A 22,027-nucleotide genomic window follows, 5' to 3' on the forward strand; every position below is an offset into this window, starting at 1 on the left:
TAGGGTATTGACTGTCAAACCTTTGGTTATTTGGTTGATATGCAATCAATTCAGTCAGTTGATACCCTCTGACTTGCTAAGTTATAATTTGAACTGCATGATAATAACAATTATACCATAGCCACCCTATTTACCATTTCTCTTTTTCAAATATTGATCATTATTTAACACCCATTTTTCTATGCTTGCATGCTTCAGACACAATTCTTCAAGGTAGGTTTTTTTTTTACAGATGGACACCCTTCCAGTCATCAACCCTCAATTGTTTCCAGGCAAGGTAATAATCTTCAATGCCCAGATGTGTTTCTCACTATAGACTGAAAGCAAACAACACTGCTTGTATGATGATAATGATGCTTGTTTATAACATCATGTGACGTCAGAATAAGAGTACACAGAAACGCACACATAGATGGTGGACTTCTTCCACTTTCTATCTACCAAATCTACTCACAGGGCTTTTTGGTTAGTCTGCCTGGAGTCATAGTAAAAGAATACTTGCCTAAAGTACTGCACAATAGGACTGAACATTAGAAATGGTTAGGAATCAAGCTTCTCAACCACACAGCTCAAAAGGGATCCAGTTCACTCTTTAAGGTGGTTGGCATTAGGAAGGGCATCCAGCCATAAAAGTCTGCCAAACAGACCTTACTAGTGCTGGTGCCATGTAAAATGCACCCAGTCCCCTCTGTAAAGTGGAAGGGCATCCAGCCGTAAAAACCATGCTAAAAAAGAGTGGAGCTTGGTGCAGGCCTTTGGCTTACCAGCTCCTGTCAAACCATCTAACCCATGCCAGCATGAGAAAATGGATGTTAAATGATGAAGATGATATCAAAATAAACTAAAAAAGATATATCAGAATTAAGAAATAAGAGAAAAATATTACTTCTTTATTTACTTCAGGATCCTCCAGTGGCAGTAAAGCTTCCTTGTTCTTGGTAGTTTTGAAAATATCTCTGCGACAACTGAGTTTAGGTCCTTCAGACCCTAGTAACATAGAAAGATCAATTCATACAGTTTCAGAAGTAGACTTTAAACCCTTTAGCATTCAGATTACTGTCAGACATAATGTTTATATATTCAGTTAGTTCTAAATTAATTTTGTATGATCTCTTAGCTTCAAGATTTTTGTGTTTGTTTACTTTTAGAATGACATTATAGGGTAAGTGTGACAGGCTGAATCTGACCAGTTTGAATATAAAACAGGTAGAATATTTTAGTTGGGTTAAATGTTAATGGGTTAAGCTTCCAACACTCTAAACTAAGTTTTATTAAGCTTACTTACTAGTGATACTAAGTCTATTCATACTTTTGTATCCCTTTATATTTAACACAACTTGGCCCGTTCTAAAAATTTAAAGCTTCACCTCACCCAGTTTCTTGAAGAAAAAATAGCTAAAGTTATTTTTTTTAATAACAAAAACAGATTCTTATATACTGCATTATGCACCAGTGTCTGCTTTAGTAAGGTTCCTATGGCTGGATGCTTTTCCTAATGCTTATTTTTATATATATATATATATATATATATATAGGGAGAGTTTACGAAAAAAACAAAAGACGAAGATAGGTGGTGTACAAAACAAACAGATGTATTAGTACAACGCTTAGGAATAGAAAAAGTCTTTTACGTTTCGAGCCTACGCTCTTCTACAGAAAGGGATACAGAAAAAACAAGGAGAGAAAAAAATGTGTGTAGTGGCTAACAATCATGGCGACTGATATATATATATACACACACACACACACACAAACATATAATGGTCTTCTTTCAGTTTCTGTCTACCAAATCCATTCACAAGAATTTGGTCAACTGACGTACTGCGCAGTAGGAGTGGACTTGAAACTACGTATATGGTCAGGAAGTAAGTTTCTGAATTACATGGGGATAGTTTATAAAATATATTTGGAGTTTAAGATGAGAAGAAAAAGGAATGATATAAGAAGAACAAAAGAAAGAACCAGAAATAAACAAAAGAGGAAAAGAGAGAGAGAGCAAACATGAGCAAGAAAGAAGAAACAATGTAGAAAGGAATAGAAAGGAATGAGAGAGAGAATTTGTGACTTGAATTAGAAATAATTCTGTATTACAATTAGGTACAAGCATTTACAGATTTTATAAGATTTTGAGGTAAAATATTTGAAAGACAAATGTTGGCCTCATATAGCATCATAATTGATCTGATCTACCAAAACTAAACCAAAAATGCAATATGGATTAGTGAAGGATCTTACATGTTGACATATCTTGAATAATTGTGGATGCATCTGAATAGGGTAAAGGAAGATCGTCTTTGTTTGGAGTCGACGTTTGCTTAGACTCAGTCTTCCCCACTTTTTTGTTCTCTTTGAGTCGAGTGAAACTGTAATTGGATTCTTCTCTGCTGTTCTTTCTAGTTGATTGTTACAGTTGTTGTTACTATTTCCTGACAGCACACTGAGTTCTTCAGATGACACACTATTTGTTTCAGTCAGAGTCATATTATGACCACTTTTGGATTCCTGAAAGAAAAAAAAAACACCCAGTTACTTATTAAAAAAATGACGTAAGCATTAATTAAAATTTTATAAAGGAGATATATCGATCCTATGCTTTTAAAATTATTTCATTCATTCTAGAAGGATGAAGGGCAAATATTTAACTCATTGGCATTTAATCTGGCCCAAATGTTCTACTCGTTTTATGTTAAAGATGACCAGATTGAACAGCTTACATTTATGTCAACATGCTGGTATTGGACAGGTATGCTATCAGCAAATCCTTATTAATCTCAATCCAATATCATTTATTTTGTGAGGCCCAATATCTTGAGATCTGCCCTCACTACTTCCATACACCATCTACTATGGGCATCCCCCACTTGGTATCTTTCATTCAGCATTCATCCATTTAAACCACAAGTCTGTTCTGGTATGGTTTCTATGGATGGATGCCCTTCCTAACATCAACCACTCCACAGAGTGTATTAGGTTCTTTTAATGCAACATCAATACCAGTATCAATTCTGCTGCAGTTGACAGATCTTCTTGAGTATAGCAATGTGCCAGATATCTTGGTTCTTAGTCACCTCCTTCATAAGGCTCAGTGTCTTGAGATCAGCATTCAACACTGTTTCATGTCTTCCTGGGTCTCCCTCTTCTACAAGTTCCATCCATTTTAAGTGATCAGCACTTCTGTATATAACTGTCTACATCCATATCAGCTGATGCCTTAAATGCTTGAGTACTCTTTAAGTTTACATGTGATGTGAAACAGTTGAATGCTTTCCATTCAACATTGTAAGTCACTTACTTCCCCCCAACTTTCCCATGGTTCACACAGATGCAATATCACACTCCTCACACCTACTTCATTGCCTGATTTTTTTTTTCTTTAAAGAAATATCCACATGGGGCACCAGAGTAGAATAGTGCTATACCGTAGCAAACAGTCTCCACACAGTATGCTTTTTTTGCACAGATATGTTTTGTAACAGTCTTTTCGAAAAAGAAAGAAAGGTGAAAAAAAAAAAAACATGCCTTCTTTGTAGGTGTTCGAGTTCTGAAATTCTGAGCAGACTGCATGTATCGTGATGGAATGACTCTTCCTGAAAGCAGAAAACTTTTTTAAAACATATTCTAGTACTTAAACACATAATGGATGTATAAACGAAGGCATACACAATTATAAATATATCTTTTGGTAAATAATAATTATAAGCTTATACTTATAATTACTAGCATACCCATGACCCCCACAAAAATGCTGACAGTTTTATTAATGATAGAAAATGACACATCAACACAATGGAGAAAACTATTAATAATTGTCAGCAATCTGTAAATATATGAACTACACAGAATTGAAGCACTTGGAGAATAAGATGTAACATCTTAGATGAAAATATTACCCACATAATGAAATTTTAATGCCTCATCAATGAACTATCTCTTTCCCAGTATTTTTATCTCTTTTATAAAACAACACACTGCAACAAAGATAACACATCTCTGGTAGCTTTAATTTTATTTTTTATTCTGCACTATTAACAGACTGTGTAGGGCAGCTTTTCCTAATTTTTAAAACATTAAATAGTTAAATGATATTTCTTTCTGAATCCATGATGAGCTGTCAGTTAAATAGCATATTTTCTTAAAGGTCAATTTGAACTTTGCCCCCCAATTTATCAAATTACTTAGTCATAATGGAGAGCAATGTGTAATTGCTAAGTGAACAGAACTAGCAAGAATTATGGGTTTTACTATGAACATAGCATAATATAATGACAGTAATGGGATATAAACTGTTAGCCCTTGTTATTCAGAAGAGCAAAATTAAATCAGTGTTTCCTAACCTATTTTTCCCCAAGGCTCCACTACAACTTTCCAGAAAAATGTATACCCCGCCAGTGATTGGAAAAAAAAGCCAACTTTATTTTTAATATTTTATCACAATTCTTTGATACAAAAGAATCTACTGGTAACTTTTATTAAGTGCTGGCTTATATACTTTCCTTAATGAAATATCCACATTAGGGCATTAGGATAGAGCTATACTGTAGCAGTATTCACACAGTATGCTTGGCTGAGTATAGGTGTAGTATGTTTGCATACTCTAAGGTGACATCGAGCCTCTGGAGACCTTCCTTAATCACATCCAACCACCTGGGACAGGGTCTGCCTTGGGGCTGCTTCCAGCCTGCAGCTGCTGTGTCAAATAGGAACAAGGGCATGATAGCATGATCTGATCTGATGGGAGGTGGAGGACATGTCCTTACCAACATGTGGTGGGAGGCTGCATGCTGATGCATGCGTGCACACAGCTCTTCATTGGAAATGTGATGGTACATCACGTTTCCACTTGATAGTAGACATTATAAACCCCAGTTTGAAATTTAAAAGATAAAGACACAGATAAGAATAATATCATATATCTATGAATTAACAGGTGACAGGAGCCTTTATACTAATGCTGCTGTCTTTTTCAGTTTCAAATTACTGTCTTATATAATTTACATTAAAATCTTAGTTAATTTATAATGAAATTACTTGGCCTAAACCAATGAAGATAGCAAATAACAGCTAAAGTAGAATGAAAGCCTACCTTTCTTTTGAGGTTTTGATGATGATTTTGCACTGAAAAAAATAAAGTGAACAAAGTCAATATAGAAATAGCACCATTTCAAAAGCAACTTTTTAAACCCCAGGCTTTCTTCTCTGAATCTCCGGCCCTTCCTTTCGGTGCTTCTACAATGGCACTTAAGGTGGTTTGATCATGCAGCCCGGCGTCCAGAGGGTGAGCTGATTCGCGATGTCCCCCTCCCACCTCCACTTCCCAACTGGCACAAACGCATGGGTGGGCAGCTGAAGACCTGGGCAACGACGATAAAGGAGGACCTTTCTGAACTCTCAGGTCCGCAAGTGGTCGGTCTGTGCAGATGGAACCGTGAATGGCTCACTATCTCCAGTGACCTCGCACAGGACTGTCGAGCGTGGGCAGCTATGGTTCGTGATGCCAACAGGACCAGAGAAGAAGCTGGTTCAACCCACCCTGGGTGAATGCCATCACAAGTACAAGTAAGTAAGGCTTTCTTTCAAATTTTAATTTTTTTGTCTCAATGTGAATGAAATGGGTTGTGCTCATGCCCCACACAGGTCCTCTGAGACTTGAGATTGATGCAATTAATATGCTTCCAAAGCAGCTGTGGGTTGACAGCTGCATGTAAAACATGTGCAAGGAGAGAATTCCAGAGAGCCAACAAATTGAATGCAAAGTTCTGGGTATAGAGGTTAGTGTAAGATTGTTGGGCACAATATGATGGGAAAGATAAATTGAAAGTGCCCAAATAGAAGTGGCACAAGACCAGCCAGCTCAGAGCAGAAGCCAATGTAGTAGCTGTTGGAAAGGCAGAGAAAGGAGACAGCGTGTCTAAGGTGAGACTGTATTGATGAGTATCTTCGTGCTAAACAGTCAAGCGGCCTTTATATGTGATTTAGGTCATCAGCATTGTTCAAGATGTGAGAATAATTCTCTATTGTAGGTTTCACCTGAAACTTGCAGAGGGCCAGTAATTGTTAGGGACTAAAGAATTTTCTGGTTCTAAATAAGGCCAAACATTTGTAGCAACCTTGAGGGCTTCTGACTGTATGAAACCCTTGAAGATTTCATATAACCAGAAATGTAAAGGTATAATATTTTCTTGATACATATAATTAATATGTCCTTGTGCTATTGAAGGAGACAAGATTAGTGCAACGGCAACAGAAGATTTTTTGAAGTCCCTGTTTATAGAGTCAGTGTTGATTCAGCATAAAGTAACTAGATCATATATCAATGATGCTTGGCTGCACAAGGTGAGGGAAGAATGCTTTCTCTCCTTCTGGAGGCATTACTGGAGGTGATTAGAAGCTTGTTGATATATAAGATGAAGAGTGAGCTGGCAGAAACGTTAGCACGCCGGGCGAAATGCGTAGTCATATTTTGTCTGCCGTTACGTTCTGATTTCAAATTCCACCAAGGTCAACTTTGCCTTTCATCCTTTCGGCGTCGATAAATAAAGTACCAGTTACGCACTGGGGTCGATGTAATCGACTTAATACCTATGTCTGTCCTTGTTTGTCCCCCACTATGTTTAGCCCCTTGTGGGCAGTAAAGAAATATATATAAGATGAAGAGTGGGAGAGACAAAACTGAACATTGAGCTACCCGAGTTTATTGGTCACAGAGAACTCTAGCAGTATACACAGCATGATGATATAGTCCAACAGGAAGCAATCAATCCATGAAACAAGACAGATGAAACCCATAGGTAAGCAGTTTTGCAAGTTATAAGACAGCGTTTGAAAAAAATCAAAAAAAAATCAACATACCCTTTTGGTTCATAATCTTTATCAGGTTTAACAAAGCTATTATTTTCTATACTGGTATTCTTTTGTTTCAAATTAACTGAAAAGAGAATAACACATGTCATATTCACATTTAGAGTTATCTAATTTAATACAGTTAAGAAAAGGTAGTAGAAGAATCAACATCATTTTTTTTTCTCTCTCTCTAGGAAATACCAAAATTCTTGATTGTTACTCATGTTGTAAGTGATTTACAGTATGTAATTGTCTGCATGATGTGTTTGTACATGTTTAATGTATTTGAAGTTTTGTGTTATTACAAATAAAAACTTTATAAGTTAACATGGTCAAATCTATAGAGTAAAAATTTGCAAATTACTAAATAAATTTAAGAAATAGATTGATTCAAAAACTGAAGTAATTTTTCAACATTTCCTGCCCACCAGCTACTTGGTAGAGTGCAAATTAACTGCCATAAATAGAATGCTTGTTGCTATCTTTTATACAATTCAATTGGACCTAGAAAGTGTCACTTTAGTATGCATATTTTAAGGAAATAAAATGTGACTTTAGTATGCCTATTTTAAAGAATTAAAAAGCTTAGCATATCAATCTGTTGCAGTTATTGCCAACAACTACAAACCAGACCTGAAAATAGACAACCTAATCAAGTACTAATCTCATATTCTGAACTTTTGGAGTTTGAAGCATCCGAATTATAATCCACTGGAAGCAACAACTCACCATTGTTTTAACATCCACTTTTCTGTGATTGCATGGGTCAGACAGAATGCATTGAGGCAGATTTTCTTCAGCTGGATGCCCTACCTATCATCAAGCAAGATAGTATTCTCTCGTAGCCAGACACATTTTCACAGATTGGAAATCAATTACATCGCTTGTATGATGGTGATGCTCATTTACAATGATCATGTGATGCCAAGAGAAGGAGAGACAAAGATCGCCATCTCAGTATACATAAACACAAATAGAATTTCTTTCTGTTTCCATCAACAAAATTCACTTATCAGGCTTTGGTCAGCTTTGGGTTATAGCAGAGGACACTTGCTTTCGTTACTATGCAGTAAGACTGAACCTGAAACCATGTGGTCGGGAAGCAAACCTCTTAACCACACAGCCTGCATCTTCATTTACAATAATTTGTTTGAGATTTAACAAAGAAACTAATAAGATATAATAAAAAACACCAAAGTGAAACCAAAGACATTACAAGAAATATGAAATACTAACTTACCTTTAAATTGTGGCGATATAACATCCACTAAAATATTTGGTATATTCCTGAAAAGTTCATTAAAGAGAAAAAAACAAGCATTATAATTACTTCAATTTACTGATAATATAGACAAAGGGATTATTTTACAACTAATCAATGATTTTAAATGACATTGTGATACAAAAAATAAAAATTTTTTAATCAAGAATTTAATATTTTAAAATAAATGATTTTCTTTCTACAAAAGTGAAAAGGAACCCAGAACTACCAAAAATTGGATGAGCTAATGAGACAGCCTTTACATCAAGGATGAACAGCTTTTTGTAGAGGCCAACTTTTTTCACATTTGTCCAAGATCTGAATGTGTATTAATAGTTGACATTAAAAAATAACCTGCATACACTTGCCATTTTCATCACTGGAAATGTTTAGGTCAGTGTTTCTCAACCATGTTTTCCTTATGGACCCCTTTGATTCCTATTTTATTTGGATGGACCCTCCTAGCCATTCAATGATCAGGAAATTACATTCATCATCATCATATCATCATATCATTTAGCGTCCGTTTTTCATGCTAGCATGGGTGGACGGTTCTACTGGGGTCTGTGAAGCCAGAAGGCTTCATCAGGCCCAGTCAAATCTGCAGTGTTCAAGGCTGGATGCCCTTCCTAACGCAAACCACTCCGTGAGGGTAGTGGGTGCTTTTACGTGCCACCCGCACTGGTGCCAGACAGAGCTGGCAAACGGCACGAACGGATGTTGCATTTTATGTGCCACCGGCACGAGGGCCAGGAGAGGCTGCAACGGACCCGAAACGGGGGCGGGCTGGCAACGGTCGCGAAACGGAAAGTTCTCTTACTGCCACCGGCACTGGTAACACATCTGCAATTTCCATTGATCGATTTCGATTCTGATCCTCACTTGCCTCAATGGGTTTCACAAGCAGAGTTTCGACATGCCACGGCAATGGTAGCACATCCGCAATTTCCATTGATCTTCGATTCTGATCCTCACTTGCCTCAACACGTCTTCACAAGTAGATTTGTGTCCCAAGAAGGGAAGGTCTGCATACGTAGGCTGGCTCCATCCCATGTAGAATGGCCACGGGTTGTGGACTCACTTGTCCTGCGAGGATTCTCGCGCCACAGCACACTTCCAGAGGTCTCGGTCTCTAGTCATTTCCTCAGTGAGACCTAAAGTTCGAAGGTCGTGCTTCACCACCTCGTCCCAGGTTTTATGGTCTGCCTCTTCCACAGGTTCCCTCAACCGCTAGGGTGTGGCACTTTTCCACCAACTATCTTCATCCATTACATTACATTTTTATAATTAAATATCATTATGAATTGTATTAAAAAATTGTTAAAATATTTTTGTGTGGTAAGAAACTTGCTTCCCAACCACATGATTCTGGGTTCAGTCCTACTGTGTGGCACCTTGGTTAAGTATCCTACAATAGCCTTGAGCTGACCAAAGCCTTGTGAGTTGATTTGGTAGTCAGTAACTGAAAAAGGCCCATTGAGTATGTATGTATGTGTGTGTGCATGTATCCTTGTGTCTGTGTCTGCCCCCCTCCCCCCATCACTGCTTGACAAATGACTGAAACAAGAATAGGAGTATTGTAGAAATGTAACCAGTTTATTGTACATAAATTTTAACAACTAAAGCTTACATGGATCCCAGTAAAGAATAATAAAATAAAATCTGCCAGCAACACCACTGACAATATGTTTGTATAGTGTAGTTGTAGTTAAAGAATTCACTTTGCAATGGCTGATTTGAGATCAATTCCACTATGCAACACTCCCTCTCTCTCTCTTTCGGAGAGGCACAAGCACCTACACGCACATATACACACACGGCAGTAACTTCCGCCTGCCGAATTCAATCACAAAGCTTCGGTCAGCTCGGGGCTATAGCAGAAGACACCTACCCAAAGTGCCACGCAGTGGGACTGAACCCGAAAACATGTAGCTAGAAAGCAAGCTCCCTAACCACACAGCCATATATGATAAATTCAATAGATAATTATATCCATATGTACATGAACATCATAGTACAATAGCAGAGACAAAAACTTGGCAGTAAATCTTAGTGACTTTTAAAGAAGGGGAGATAATTTCAAGACCATTTCTATGGTTGGGGAAAAATCTGAGATTTGATAGCAGACCAGGTGACAGTTAAGGACATGATCATTGGGTGGCTATGGTAACAAAACTGAAACGGTCTTGGAAAGAAATAACTGATGATGACTGGCCTCCGTGCTGTGGGCACGTAACAAACACCATCCGATCGTGGCCGTTCGCCAGCCTCGTCTGGCACCTGTGTCGGTGGCACATAAAAAACACCATCCGAGCGTTGCCGTCTGCCAGCCTCGTCTGGCACCTGTGTCGGTGGCACATAAAAAACACCATCCGAGCGTGGCCGTTCGCCAGCCTCGTCTGGCACCTGTGTCGGTGGCACATAAAATCACCCACTACACTCTCGGAGTGGTTGGCGTTAGGAAGGGCATCCAGCTGTAGAAACACTACCAGATCTGACTGGCCTGGTGCAGCCTTCGGGCTCCCCAGACCCCAGTTGAACCGTCCAACCCATGCTAGCATGGAAAGCGGACGTTAAACGATGATGATGATGATGAAAACATGAACACACCACTACTGGACAGTAAACTCCAGAGAATGGAATGTAAGCACAATCCACAATCACCCATCAGGAAAAGTGATACTGACAGTTGATTTTGCACTTGGAATGATCCATACTGGAGCATTATCAGAGTACTAATTTTAGCAACCTGCAATTTGAAGCAAACACTGAAGACTACTGTCAAAGGCATTGTGTTGTATGATAATACCGATCCCCATGTTACAGTTTGATCATTTTGCTGAAATCTACTAGAAACCAAAATTTAAAGCATTGGAACCATCTTTTACACAGTCCTGATCTTGCTCCTTCAAGGTGATCACCAGTTTGCTCCACTCAAAGCCTCAAGAGGCCATCTATTTGCTAATTGAAACTAGTAAAAGAATATAAAAACACCTGGAAATGGTTCAATTTAGAAATCAATAAAATTGAGAGACAAAAATTCAAATTCAAAATTATAAATCCCAGGGTCAAGTTGCTTGATTAAAGGCGGTGCTCCAGCATGGCAGCAGTCAAATGACTGAAACAAGTAAAAGAGTAAAGAGTATAGATTACCCATAAGTTACTCAATTTCAATCACACTATTTAAGTGGCAAGCTGGTAGAATCGTTAGCATGCCAGGCAAAATGCTTAGCAGCATTTTGAACACCAATGTTCTGAGTTCAAATTCTGCCAAGGTCAACTTTGACTTTCATCTTTCAGGGTCAATAAAATAGCTGCCAGTTGAGCATTGGAGATGATGTAATTGACTTATCCTGTACCTCAAAATAACTGGCTTTACACCAAAATTTCAAACCTATTTTAAACACAATACATCAACAGAAGGACTTAAAAAACAAAAACAAAAAAAAGTACTCACTGTTTTGTCATCAACTTCTTCCTTAGCTTCTTGGTGGGAACTACTTTGGCAGGAGATTGTTCCACACAGCGAGTAATTTCCAATACAGAAAAATCTTTATCATTTGGAAAACCAGACTCACAGTTGGAAGTAGTTTCCAAATGAGAACTGACGTCAAAAATTTCAACTTTTCTGTTCTCTTTGGAAGAATCACAACCCTTGACATAAAAATCAAAACAAAACAATAAAACAATCATTACATTAACAGTGTTTTAGCTTGTTAAATATCTTATCTCAAATAAAAATTAGCACATGCTATTAAAAATAGAAGTATCAGTTGTTTTTTTAGCGGCTTACTTTGCAATCACATGGTTTGGGATTCAGTCCCACTGCACAGCACCTTGGGCAAATGTCTTCTACTATCATCCTATAGTAAATGACTTGTGAGTGAATTTGGTAGACAGAAACTGTGGAAGCCTGCTCTGTGTGTGAGTGTATGTGTGTATTTTATATATATATACTAGCATACCTGTGTCAGTAGTTTACTTAATGATAGAAAACGGCATATCAATACAATGGGGAAAACCATTAATAAATGGCATGGGTTTTATAGCTGGATGCCCTTCCTAACACCAACCACCTTACAGAGTGGACAGTGCTTTTTACGTGGCACCAGTGAAGTCTATTTTGGCATGGTTTTTACAACTGGATGCCCTTCCAAATGCCAACCTCTTTACAGTGTGGACTGAATGTTTTTTATGTGGCACCAGCACTGATGGTGTCACCAAGTAACTTGCAAGACAAAGATCCTTTGAGAGGTGGGACATTGGAGGAAGTGGCTTAGTGCTAGGTAATGAGAGGTTAGAGTGTGACAGAGGGACAGTTATTAAAACAAGAATTTTATTTAATTTATTTTGTTGTAAATTTATAATCTTAAAAAAAAAAATTTTTGTAATGTAAATGTAGATATTTTCCATTTCAGAAATTGTATCCAGGTTGCTTGTGTGTGATCCTAAAGCTAATGGAAAAAGATCTATACTTTCTCTGTTACTGTTAGTGGAAAAAGATTCCTACCAAAATCAAATAAAATAAACTTTTCTATACCTGGTGTTCATCACAATCAGATAGATCCAGGTCCACAAGACGATGAGGGGACAAAAGAGTATTATCCATTCTACGTTCAGAACTAAAAGACAAAGAGAAAAGAAACAAATACAATGGCAATGCTTATAGAGACAATGGTAATTTATACTGTTTTGTGGTGTAATGGAATCAATGATTATCATCAGTTAAGACAGAACAAAACACTTAATAACAATGGCAATGTTTTTTTTTAATTTTTAGTGTATTAGGTATATTCTCTTTGTGTTAAACCCTTTAGCATTCAGATTTATCTGTCAAATGTAAAGCCTGCTTAATTACATTGTTTTAAATTAATTAATTGTACAGCATCTTGTAACTCTGAGATTTTGATGTTGTCCCTGTTTATTTTTAGAATGACTTTGTAGGGTAGGTGTGAGAGGTCAGAGCTTGGCTGGTTTGAGCATAAAACAGGAAGACAATTTTGGTCTGATATGGCCGGTTTAAGCACTAAAGGGTTAAGAAAAATAATATACGTGTAACATGATTGAGGATTGCAGCTAAACACAAATAAATGCAGATATAAGGATTTCATGGACAAAGCAGATATAACTGAAAAAGGCAGACAAATGTGACAACAGACCTTGACATTCATGAATAAGTCAATAATAATGATGATCACCATCACTACTACCACCACCATCATGCATCTGTTTTCTATGCTAGCATGGGTAACATGGTTTAATTGGAGCTGGCAAGCTGTAGAGCTACACAGGGTTCCAGTCCACTTTGGTTTCTACAGATGGATGCCCTTCTTAACGTCAACCACCCCACAGAGTGTACTGGGGGATCCTCTTACGGGTTACCAGCACGGGTGCCTTTTATGTGTCACTGATAATAATAATTCTTTCTACTATAAGCACAAGGTATGAATTTGGTGGGAGGAGGCTAGTCAATTAAATCAACCCCAGTGCTCAACTGGTACTTATTTTATGAAGCCCAAAAGGATGAAAGGCAAAGTTGACCTTGGCAACATTTGAGCGTAAAGCTGAAAAGCCACTGAGCACATTTTCCAATCTTCAAACAATTCTGTCGGCTGACTGTCTTCATAATGAAGACAATCATTGGTATGCTGAACAAAATACTTAACAGCTTTTCTTCTGGCTTTACATCCTGAGTTCAAATTCTGTCATGGTCAACTTTGCATTCCATCCTTTCAAGGAGGTCAATAAAATAAGTACCAATTGAGAGTACTGTGGTCAATGTAATTGACTAGTCCCATCATCCAAAATCTCAGGCCTTGTGCCTATAGCAGCAAAGGGAGTTGGGAGAAACTATCATAGGTACAAGACCACACATTGCCATTGTATTTATGTGAGGAGAGGGCGATGTTGTCAATCAAATCGATTTGAATACTTAATGTCCCACCTCCATTCCACCCATAAGGATGGAAGGTAAAATTGACTTTGGTAAGAATTTAACTCGGAATGTAGAGACCCTTTACATTATGAGGTCAAGTCCTATCAAGGTTAACCATACCTTTCATCCTTCTCAGGTCAATAAATAAAGTGCTGGTTTAACTATTGGAGTAGAGTTAAGTGACTGGAGTTGGTGATTTCCAGGTTTCTTAGAGCACGACACTATAAGTGAAAATTCCAAGTAAATCTTCTTAGTGTTTCATATGCTTTAACTCTTTAACATTCAGATTACTGTCAAATGTAATACTTGCTTATTCACATTGTTTCAAATTAACCCTTTAGTAATCAAACCGGCCATACCCAAGCCAAATATTTTCTGTTCAAACTAGCCAGATCTAGTTTCTCACATTGTCTTTCTAAAATTAAACAATCATATTGGTTTCACATTTTGGCATAAGGCCAGTAATTTCGAGTGCTCTACTTATTTTATCAACCCCAAGAGGATGGAAGGCAAAGTTGACCTTGGTGGAATATAAACTCAGAATGTAAAAACACACAAAAATTAAATAATCATATTGAAATCTCAAAGCTATAAGATAATTCAAGACTAATTCAAAACAATGTGAATAAAGGGTTAATCATGCATTATCTCATAGCTTCAAGATTTCAATGATGTAACTGCTTATTTTTAGAATGACATTGTAGGAAAGGTATGACAGGCTAGATCTGGTCAGTTTGTACAAAATACAGGTAGAATATTTGGATCAGATATGGCTGATTTAAATGCTGAAGAGTTAATGGTGTATGAGGTTATGAAACCCAACAATTACAGAATGTCTGTAAGGAGCAGCAGTAACATGAAGTATTATTAGCTTTGAAAGACATTAGGTCTGGTGCAATAGAACAGAGATGCAAGGTCACCATTTTGAGGACAGGGCTCAATTGATTATATTGAGTATATATTTTATGAACTTCTGCAGAATTTGAAATCAGAATGCAAAAAGACAACTAAATTCAGCAGAACAATTCATCCATCTCTCTACTAATTCTGCTATTCTCTATTTCTAGGAATTTCTAACTAAAATGCAAAACCTGAAATTGATCCTAGTACTTGACTTGTACTCTATTTAGTTGACCTCAGAAAGATGAAAACTCGGTTTTATTCAGAAGTGATTGCAATAAAGACCACCACTCTGATTTGATAGGATCATCAGATTCTATCATGCTCTAGTATCTCCTTTAACATAGTTTCTTTGACTAGGTGCCCTTCCTACCTTCCAAATGCCAACAACTTTACAGCAGGTACTGGGTGCCTGTTTTGTGCTACCAACAGTTTTAGTGGCAGTTTTATGCTTGGAGAGGTAAACATGAGAGAAGGGGCCAGAGCAGAATAGGATTCTTACTGTTAAGGAGCTACATGACTACTCACATTTTGAAGGAGAAAGAGAGTGTGAGTGACTGGGTGGAATTGGAAAGCAGTAAAAATAGTGATGAGATAACAGAGAGGACCTTCAATGTAGAAAGTGGATAGAAATGAATGAGGTAGACAGACCATGGGTATATGTGAGTAAAAGTTGCAAGAGAATATGGGAAGGTGAGACAAGGAATGGTGAGAAAAGGGGTGGTAGGCAACCTCAACAATGCAAAAAAGGTGAAGTGGAGGAGTAGGGGATGACTGATTGCAGAACAAGCAATCATCATCATTGTTTAACGCCCGCTTTCCATGCTAGCATGGGTTGGACGATTTGACAGATCTGGCAAACCAGATGGCTGCACCAGGCCCCAATCTGATCTGGCAGAGGTTGTACAGCTAGATGCCCTTCCTAATTCCAACCACTCCGACAGTGTAGAGGGTGCTTTTATGTGCCACCAGCACAAGAGCCGGTCATGCAGTACATGCAACGGCCACGCTCAAATGGTGCTTTTTATGTGCCACCTGCAAAGGAGCCAGTCCTGCGGAACTGGCAACGACCTTGCTCGAATGGTGCTTTTTACGTGCCACTGGCACGCAAGCCAGTTTGTTGCTCTGGCAACGATCATGCTCGGATGGTACTCTTAGTGCTCCATTGGCACGGATGCCAGTCATTGAATTTGATTTCGACTTCACTTGCCTCAACAGGTCTTTGCAAGCAAAGTTTAGTGTCCAATGAAGGAAAGGTACACATAAGTGGGCTGGTTACACCCCTGGCATATGCCACGAAGTTATGGTCTCACTTTGCTTGCCGAGTCTTCTCAAGCACAGCATATTTCCAAAGGTCCCAGTCATTAGCCATTGCCTCGGTGAAGCCCAATGTTTGAAGGTCATGCTTCACCACCTCATCCGAGGTCTTCCTGGGTATACCCCTTCCACAGGTTCCCTCAACCGCTAGGGTGTGGCACTTTTTCACATAGCTATCCACATCCGTTCTCGCTACATGGCCATGCCAGCACAGTCGTCTCTCTTGCACACCACATCTGATGCTTCTTAGGTCCAACTTTTCTCTCAAGTTACTTACACTGTCGAGTATGCACACTGACATTACATATCCATCAGAGCATACTGGCGATCTTACCTCATATAACCCCTCATAACTTTTTTATTTTTTGGAATTTTCAGAAAAATTTTGCTAATGTCCATATTTTAAAACTGCAATTTAAAAAAAAAAATTGAGAAAGAATGGAAATTAAGCATGTGCTAAAACCCCTAATAACCTTTTTATTTTTACGAATTTTTACAAAATTTTTCCGATTCTGTCTTCTGCATAATGGAATTGATATGATTATGCAAAAAAATTTTTTGGGACCCCACCCTCAAAATTGAAGTGTAGAGGGTGCTAATGCAGTTTTGCACCTCTCCTTGAAAAATGCATTTTTGTGGGAAATTTTTTTCTGATTCCTACGTTTTAGATGTCGGAGATTACGAATATCCCTGTCCATTTATTCATAAAATATATTTGCCAACTAAATGTTGCGGTCCTTTAGAAGAGTGTTACTGTTGTTTTGAGCCCAGTAAGACATTCATATCTATCTATCTCTTTATACACATATCTATATGCTTATGCTTATTGAATTTAAAATTTTGAAAACGTGGTTTCTTGCATATTCGGAATCTCCCAAGGAGAGGCGCGAAACTGCATTAACCCCATTTTTTTCCCCCAGATAGTCCGAATCTACCAATTGTTTCTCTTTATAATTTCCAAATAATTTTTTTAATGCATTTATGGAAAACAGTCAATTGGCGGTCTTCATACTTTTTCACATAATTCCGGACTTTATATGTGAAATGCCAGTGACATGCTGCATGTCCATCAACAACATTAACAGACAACCGTGCAATGGTACATCTAGTCCAAGTAGACGAAAGCTTTTCTTTTTAAGGGGAAAAAAATGAAGTTGGAAGAATGGTGAAGAAGTTTTGGATACTTGTGATCGTCGTAACCGTTTTTTCATGTTGGGTACATGCGTGTATAAAGATAAATTAAAACAATATGAATACACCCACTTAAATATACATATATATATATATATATATATATATACAAAGTCTAATGGTGTGAATTTTCTAAAACTCCTTTAGGGACAAGCAGTTTTCGCAATGAGTTCCAATTTAATCGGAATCTACACGATCTGAAGCATATCTGCAGAAAATTTCACCAAGAAATATTTAATTCTCTCAAGGTTATGAAGAAGCACATCTTTGCAGCACAATTGTGTAGATATGCCGAAATATCGGTCAATATAAAGATCCTCGCCCGGGAACAAATAAAAAAAAACAAAAAAAAAAAATCAGCCGGGGGGGGGGGCTAACAAGTGTGTGGAAATCGAATGTGAAAAAAAACAAAATGCGCGCTGACGACCCTGGGGTGGGGAGGGGACTTTCGGAAAATTCACAAGATCCGATTTTTCCGTCATAAATTCGGGTAAAATGGATATATATTGCTTTTTTTTTTTTACGGAATCCCATGTTTTTGGTTCTAGAACCGTAAGATCGCCATATATATATATATATATATATATATATACCAATATCTTGACTATTGAGTAATTGTACATATAATAATTATATACCAATATGGGATCTTTATGTATATAAAACTAACTCTGTAAAAATGTATGTGTGTGTGTATATATTTATATAATCGCCGTCAGTCATAATAAGAGATCTCCCCAAAATCTATTTCCTTAATTTTTAACTACTGTTTCTGGCACACATATTTACGCAATTTTGATTTGGAAGTATTTAAAAAATTAGATAGAAATTATAAAGAGAAACGAATGGTAGATTCGCACTGTCCGTATTTTAAAACCGCAAATGAAAAAAAGAAAATTTTTTTTTTTTTTTTGCATAATCGTATCAATTCCATTATGCAGAAGAAAGAATCGAAAAAATTTTGTAAAAATTATTAAAAATAAAAAAGTTAAGAGGAGTTTTAGGACGTGACTACATCATAATTCCTCCCAGCTGTCAAATACTTTTATTTTTAGCAGTTTTAAACGCAGACGGCAATTCTGCAAAATAAGATTTTTCAAAAATGCAACTTATCGTTATCAGTGTTTCTTCCAAAAAATCCTCTCTTTTAAACGTACCGAATTACGATTATGTAAAAATGTCAGAAATTCATTTAATTCTATCCTCCCACTTTGTCTATTTCAGAGGATGCAACAGGTCATAACCTTATTTCGCATTATTCCAGTTTGTATTGTAATGTATTTAATTATGTGACTCGGATCTTCAAAGAATATTTTTAACAATTCCACATTCGCAACCGTTTATTCTGAGACACCAAAGTTTAGTTTTGTTTGTTTTTCACATTGTAAAATTGTTTTGTCTCTAACATTAACATAATGTTATTGGAAATGTATTCAAAATAATTTTATACACATCAATAAATTTAAATTCGTCAAAAACAATTATACTTAGTAAACAGATATGCTAAAAGCAACAGCTAAATCGCCCTTAAATTGCACACAATTTTTTTTTTTTTTTTTGCGTAATCGTATGAATGAATTTCCGTATCTAGAACACAAATTCACAAAACTTTTTTTAAAATTCCCAAAAAGTAAAAAGTTATGAGAAGTTATATGGGATGCTGAAACCACAATCTCGTCCAGATGTTTTCTTAAAAATTTGGACACTTTTTCGTTTAAACGTGACAGCACACTTTTCGCTTCAAGTGTGACAGCTTTGACAGAGGGGAGCCTAATAGTTACTTAATTGAATTCATGTGGTGATATCAATTTAATGATGGTCTGTTCCAGAATCTTTTGATTGATGTGAATCATTTTGGGCGATCTTTCGTCTCTAGTAGACCTTTCCGTCAATTTCCGTACTAGAGACGAAAGATTGCCATATATATATAACTCAAAGCAGTATTAGTAAAATTAATTTTTTTTCTTTGACAGTTCCTCACTAAATGACGCGACAGCTAAAATATACTTAATAAGAAATGAATATGAAAACAAAATTAGATCGCCTATATATATAATAGCAATTTAATAAATAAAACATATGCATGCATATATGTACATACCTACCATCTATATGTAGGTACTAACGAAAAAAACAAACAATACAAGGAATATTCCCCTTCATCAGCTGCCCCTGTTTAGAAGGTAAGGTCAATATATATAACGTGAGGCTTACCTATCAATTCTCCTGGGGAAAAAAAAAGAAGCCAAATATAACAAGTCCTGAACAAGAAATGTGCAATTTGAAGGAAACGTAAAATCAAAATTTCCCGCTACAGGAAACAACTGTCACTAGCGACACACTATGATAGAAGACATCGTAAGGGGGAGTAACCTATTATAAGCCGTTACGTTTCAACGGAAATTGCCGAAATGTTTCATTGTACAACGTTACACCGAATTGCTACAAAATCGATCGGAGTTCGACTGACGTTTTTTTGTCTACAACGGTTTTCGAGAGATAAATTTTACTCAAATATGGTAAAAAAAATCAGTATATTCACATCTTTTTTTTTTTTCAACTTTTCACTTCTCTCAATATTTAATCATTGAAAATGAAAGTCTAGGTGTTATTATTAATTACATAATATCTGTTTAACATGGTTGCCCCCGTCCTTTACCACGTGCTGATTACTACAATAATAAAATCTGTAAATAGGTAATGGTGATACATGAGAGGAAATTTTGATGTGCTGATTATACGTCTGAGTTTAGATTTTAAGTTTCAGTTTTCATTTCTTGTTTAAGGATTCACGTTCTGCAGGTTCCCCAACAAACTATTCGTTATAATTTCCTCTATCTGCTTTTTACCTTGCCAGAGATGCAGCACGAACTCACGACACTCTAGTTGAGAGATTGATACCTTATTCGCTCTGCCATTGCATCTCTAAACGATTTGAATATGTAACAACATATTGTTTCTTGCTGTTATAATATTTTAAATAGCAAATACTAAATATACTATTTTTCTTGCACAAATAAATATGCCATCATAATTGATGACTAATTTATATAGCAAGTAATTGCTTTTTGTCGATGGCCAGAATAGTGCTGCGCAATGGTGTTGATTATACAACGACATTGCACATAATAAATATCCGGTCTATTAAAAAAAAAATACTTCCAATTTTTTGTGCTTGAGGCAAGGCAATAACAATAAATGAATTGAGCATATGCAAAGATCTGCAGCTGTAGAAATGGATATTACAGGTCGAGATTTCTGTAATCAAGAATTATGTTCAAGAATATTTGAATTAAATTTCGCATAAAATAGAATCTTAACTGTTTTATAATATCAACTCTTTCTTATGTGGCTTGTATTATTTACTCTCAAGAAGAAGAAAAAAATATAAAACAAGCTGTTACAGAGTGAAATTGTTTACAATAATGTTGACAGTTCCTTCATCAAAACATCTCGCGTGATAGAACATTCGTTTTGATCACATGAAAAGTTTGATAGGTACTTAATCGATACATATATTGTATTCCATAAATTATTTGATCGGAATAACGGCTTAAAAAAACAGCCAAGGTGGATATAGATTTTTATTTTATTTTATTATATTTTATAAGTTACGGCAATCTTTCGTTTGCCTAAGTTACTAATAGTTTATGTCAATAATTTCAAAGACATTTTTGAGCGAAGCATTATCAAAACATTGCCGAACAGGGGAAAAACCCTGAAGTATCGCCGACAGTGGACTTTCTGTTCCTGCCTGAGACGTTTGGAGGGACTGGGTCACTAACAGCGAAGTTATTGTCATCATTAGCAGCTCGCCTCACCGAGGTATCCGTGAGGGTGCTTGGCTTTTCCACGCCTCAGCCTCGCCAACGCCCATGGTAATGCGAGCGTGCTGGCCTGCTTCAGTGGGTACAGTTGAATCTTGTGGTGTGCGGCCAACTGAAACACTTGGTGCTGCATTGTTGTTGTTGTTGTTTTTTTTCATTCTCTCCCCCTCCCCCTCTTTTTCTTGTTATTCTTTTGTAAAATACATTCCTGCTCATATTTTGAATAAATTGAACAACTAATGCTTATTTCATTGACCAGAAAAAAAAGAAAAAAAACACAACTCGTCTAATATCCGAAAATATTTCGAAAGATAATTCATAAGATTGTTTTGAAGTTACCGGTGAATGACAAGAATATGTGCTTTAAAGTAAAGTGGCCCCTTCTAAATATTATCTACAACTATTACAGAAAATCTCTGAATAGTCACGTGCAAGTTTTTGTGTTATGTATGTATTTATGTATGTTTAATAACAAAATTTGATTTCAACTTTTTTTTTTCGTATAATTCTCTAAAGGATGAATGTATTAAGGAAAGATATTTAAGGTAAACAACAGATGTATGCAAACTTTTGAAACTATATATACCGTAAAAGGTACCTTTAGAAAGTTAAATGCCTTATCTTTTTATGTCAATTTAGTAAACTGATAGTCTTTATCTGGAAACCAAAATGAAAGTAAAATATTCTAGTCTTATGTACGTAAATATTTATTTCATTGTTTTAGTAATTAGATTGCGACTATGTTGGATCTACCCT

The 22,027-nt window shown here is 36.7% G+C and overlaps 2 protein-coding genes across 4 annotated transcripts in view; one reads left to right on the forward strand and one right to left on the reverse strand.

Moving 5' to 3' along the window:
- Positions 1-886: 886 nt before the first annotated feature.
- Positions 887-19,798, reverse strand: LOC115219270. Of its 3 annotated transcripts, none has more exons than XM_029789432.2 (9): positions 19,659-19,798; positions 12,642-12,723; positions 11,559-11,755; positions 8,081-8,127; positions 6,850-6,925; positions 5,084-5,115; positions 3,520-3,587; positions 2,236-2,502; positions 887-987 (listed from the first exon to the last, which is right to left on the reverse strand). In XM_029789432.2, the coding sequence occupies exons 2-9, from the start codon at positions 12,708-12,710 to the stop codon at positions 895-897; spliced, it is 849 nt and encodes a 282-aa protein (XP_029645292.1). In that variant the 5' UTR covers positions 12,711-12,723; positions 19,659-19,798; the 3' UTR covers positions 887-894. The 3 variants fall into 3 exon arrangements, with proteins under 3 accessions (XP_029645292.1, XP_036364881.1, XP_036364880.1); XM_036508988.1 differs by having other exon boundaries at positions 11,559-11,761; XM_036508987.1 differs by lacking the exon at positions 19,659-19,798 and adding an exon at positions 18,460-18,490.
- Positions 19,799-19,812: 14 nt separating this feature from the next.
- Positions 19,813-22,027, forward strand: part of LOC115218800 (fumarate hydratase, mitochondrial) — a 54,761-nt gene continuing 52,546 nt past the window's right edge. The window contains exon 1 of the mRNA XM_029788735.2: positions 19,813-19,963. Within this exon, the coding sequence (XP_029644595.1) occupies positions 19,856-19,963 (108 nt within the window). The 5' untranslated portion in view covers positions 19,813-19,855. The remainder of the gene's footprint in view (positions 19,964-22,027) is intronic.

This window comes from Octopus sinensis, linkage group LG14 (assembly GCF_006345805.1).
Source record: "Octopus sinensis linkage group LG14, ASM634580v1, whole genome shotgun sequence".
Classification (NCBI taxonomy): Eukaryota; Metazoa; Mollusca; class Cephalopoda; order Octopoda; family Octopodidae; genus Octopus; species Octopus sinensis.

What these genes read in the sequence shown, in the direction of transcription:
- LOC115219270 (XM_036508987.1), bottom strand. An exon ending in AAGAAGTTGATGACAAAACA is followed by an intron (nt 8,128 to 11,558) that starts GTGAGTACTTTT and finishes TGAACTTTTCAG; the next exon opens with GAATATACCAAATATTTTAG. An exon ending in AAAGATTATGAACCAAAAGG is followed by an intron (nt 5,116 to 6,849) that starts GTATGTTGATTT and finishes TATTTTTTTCAG; the next exon opens with TGCAAAATCATCATCAAAAC.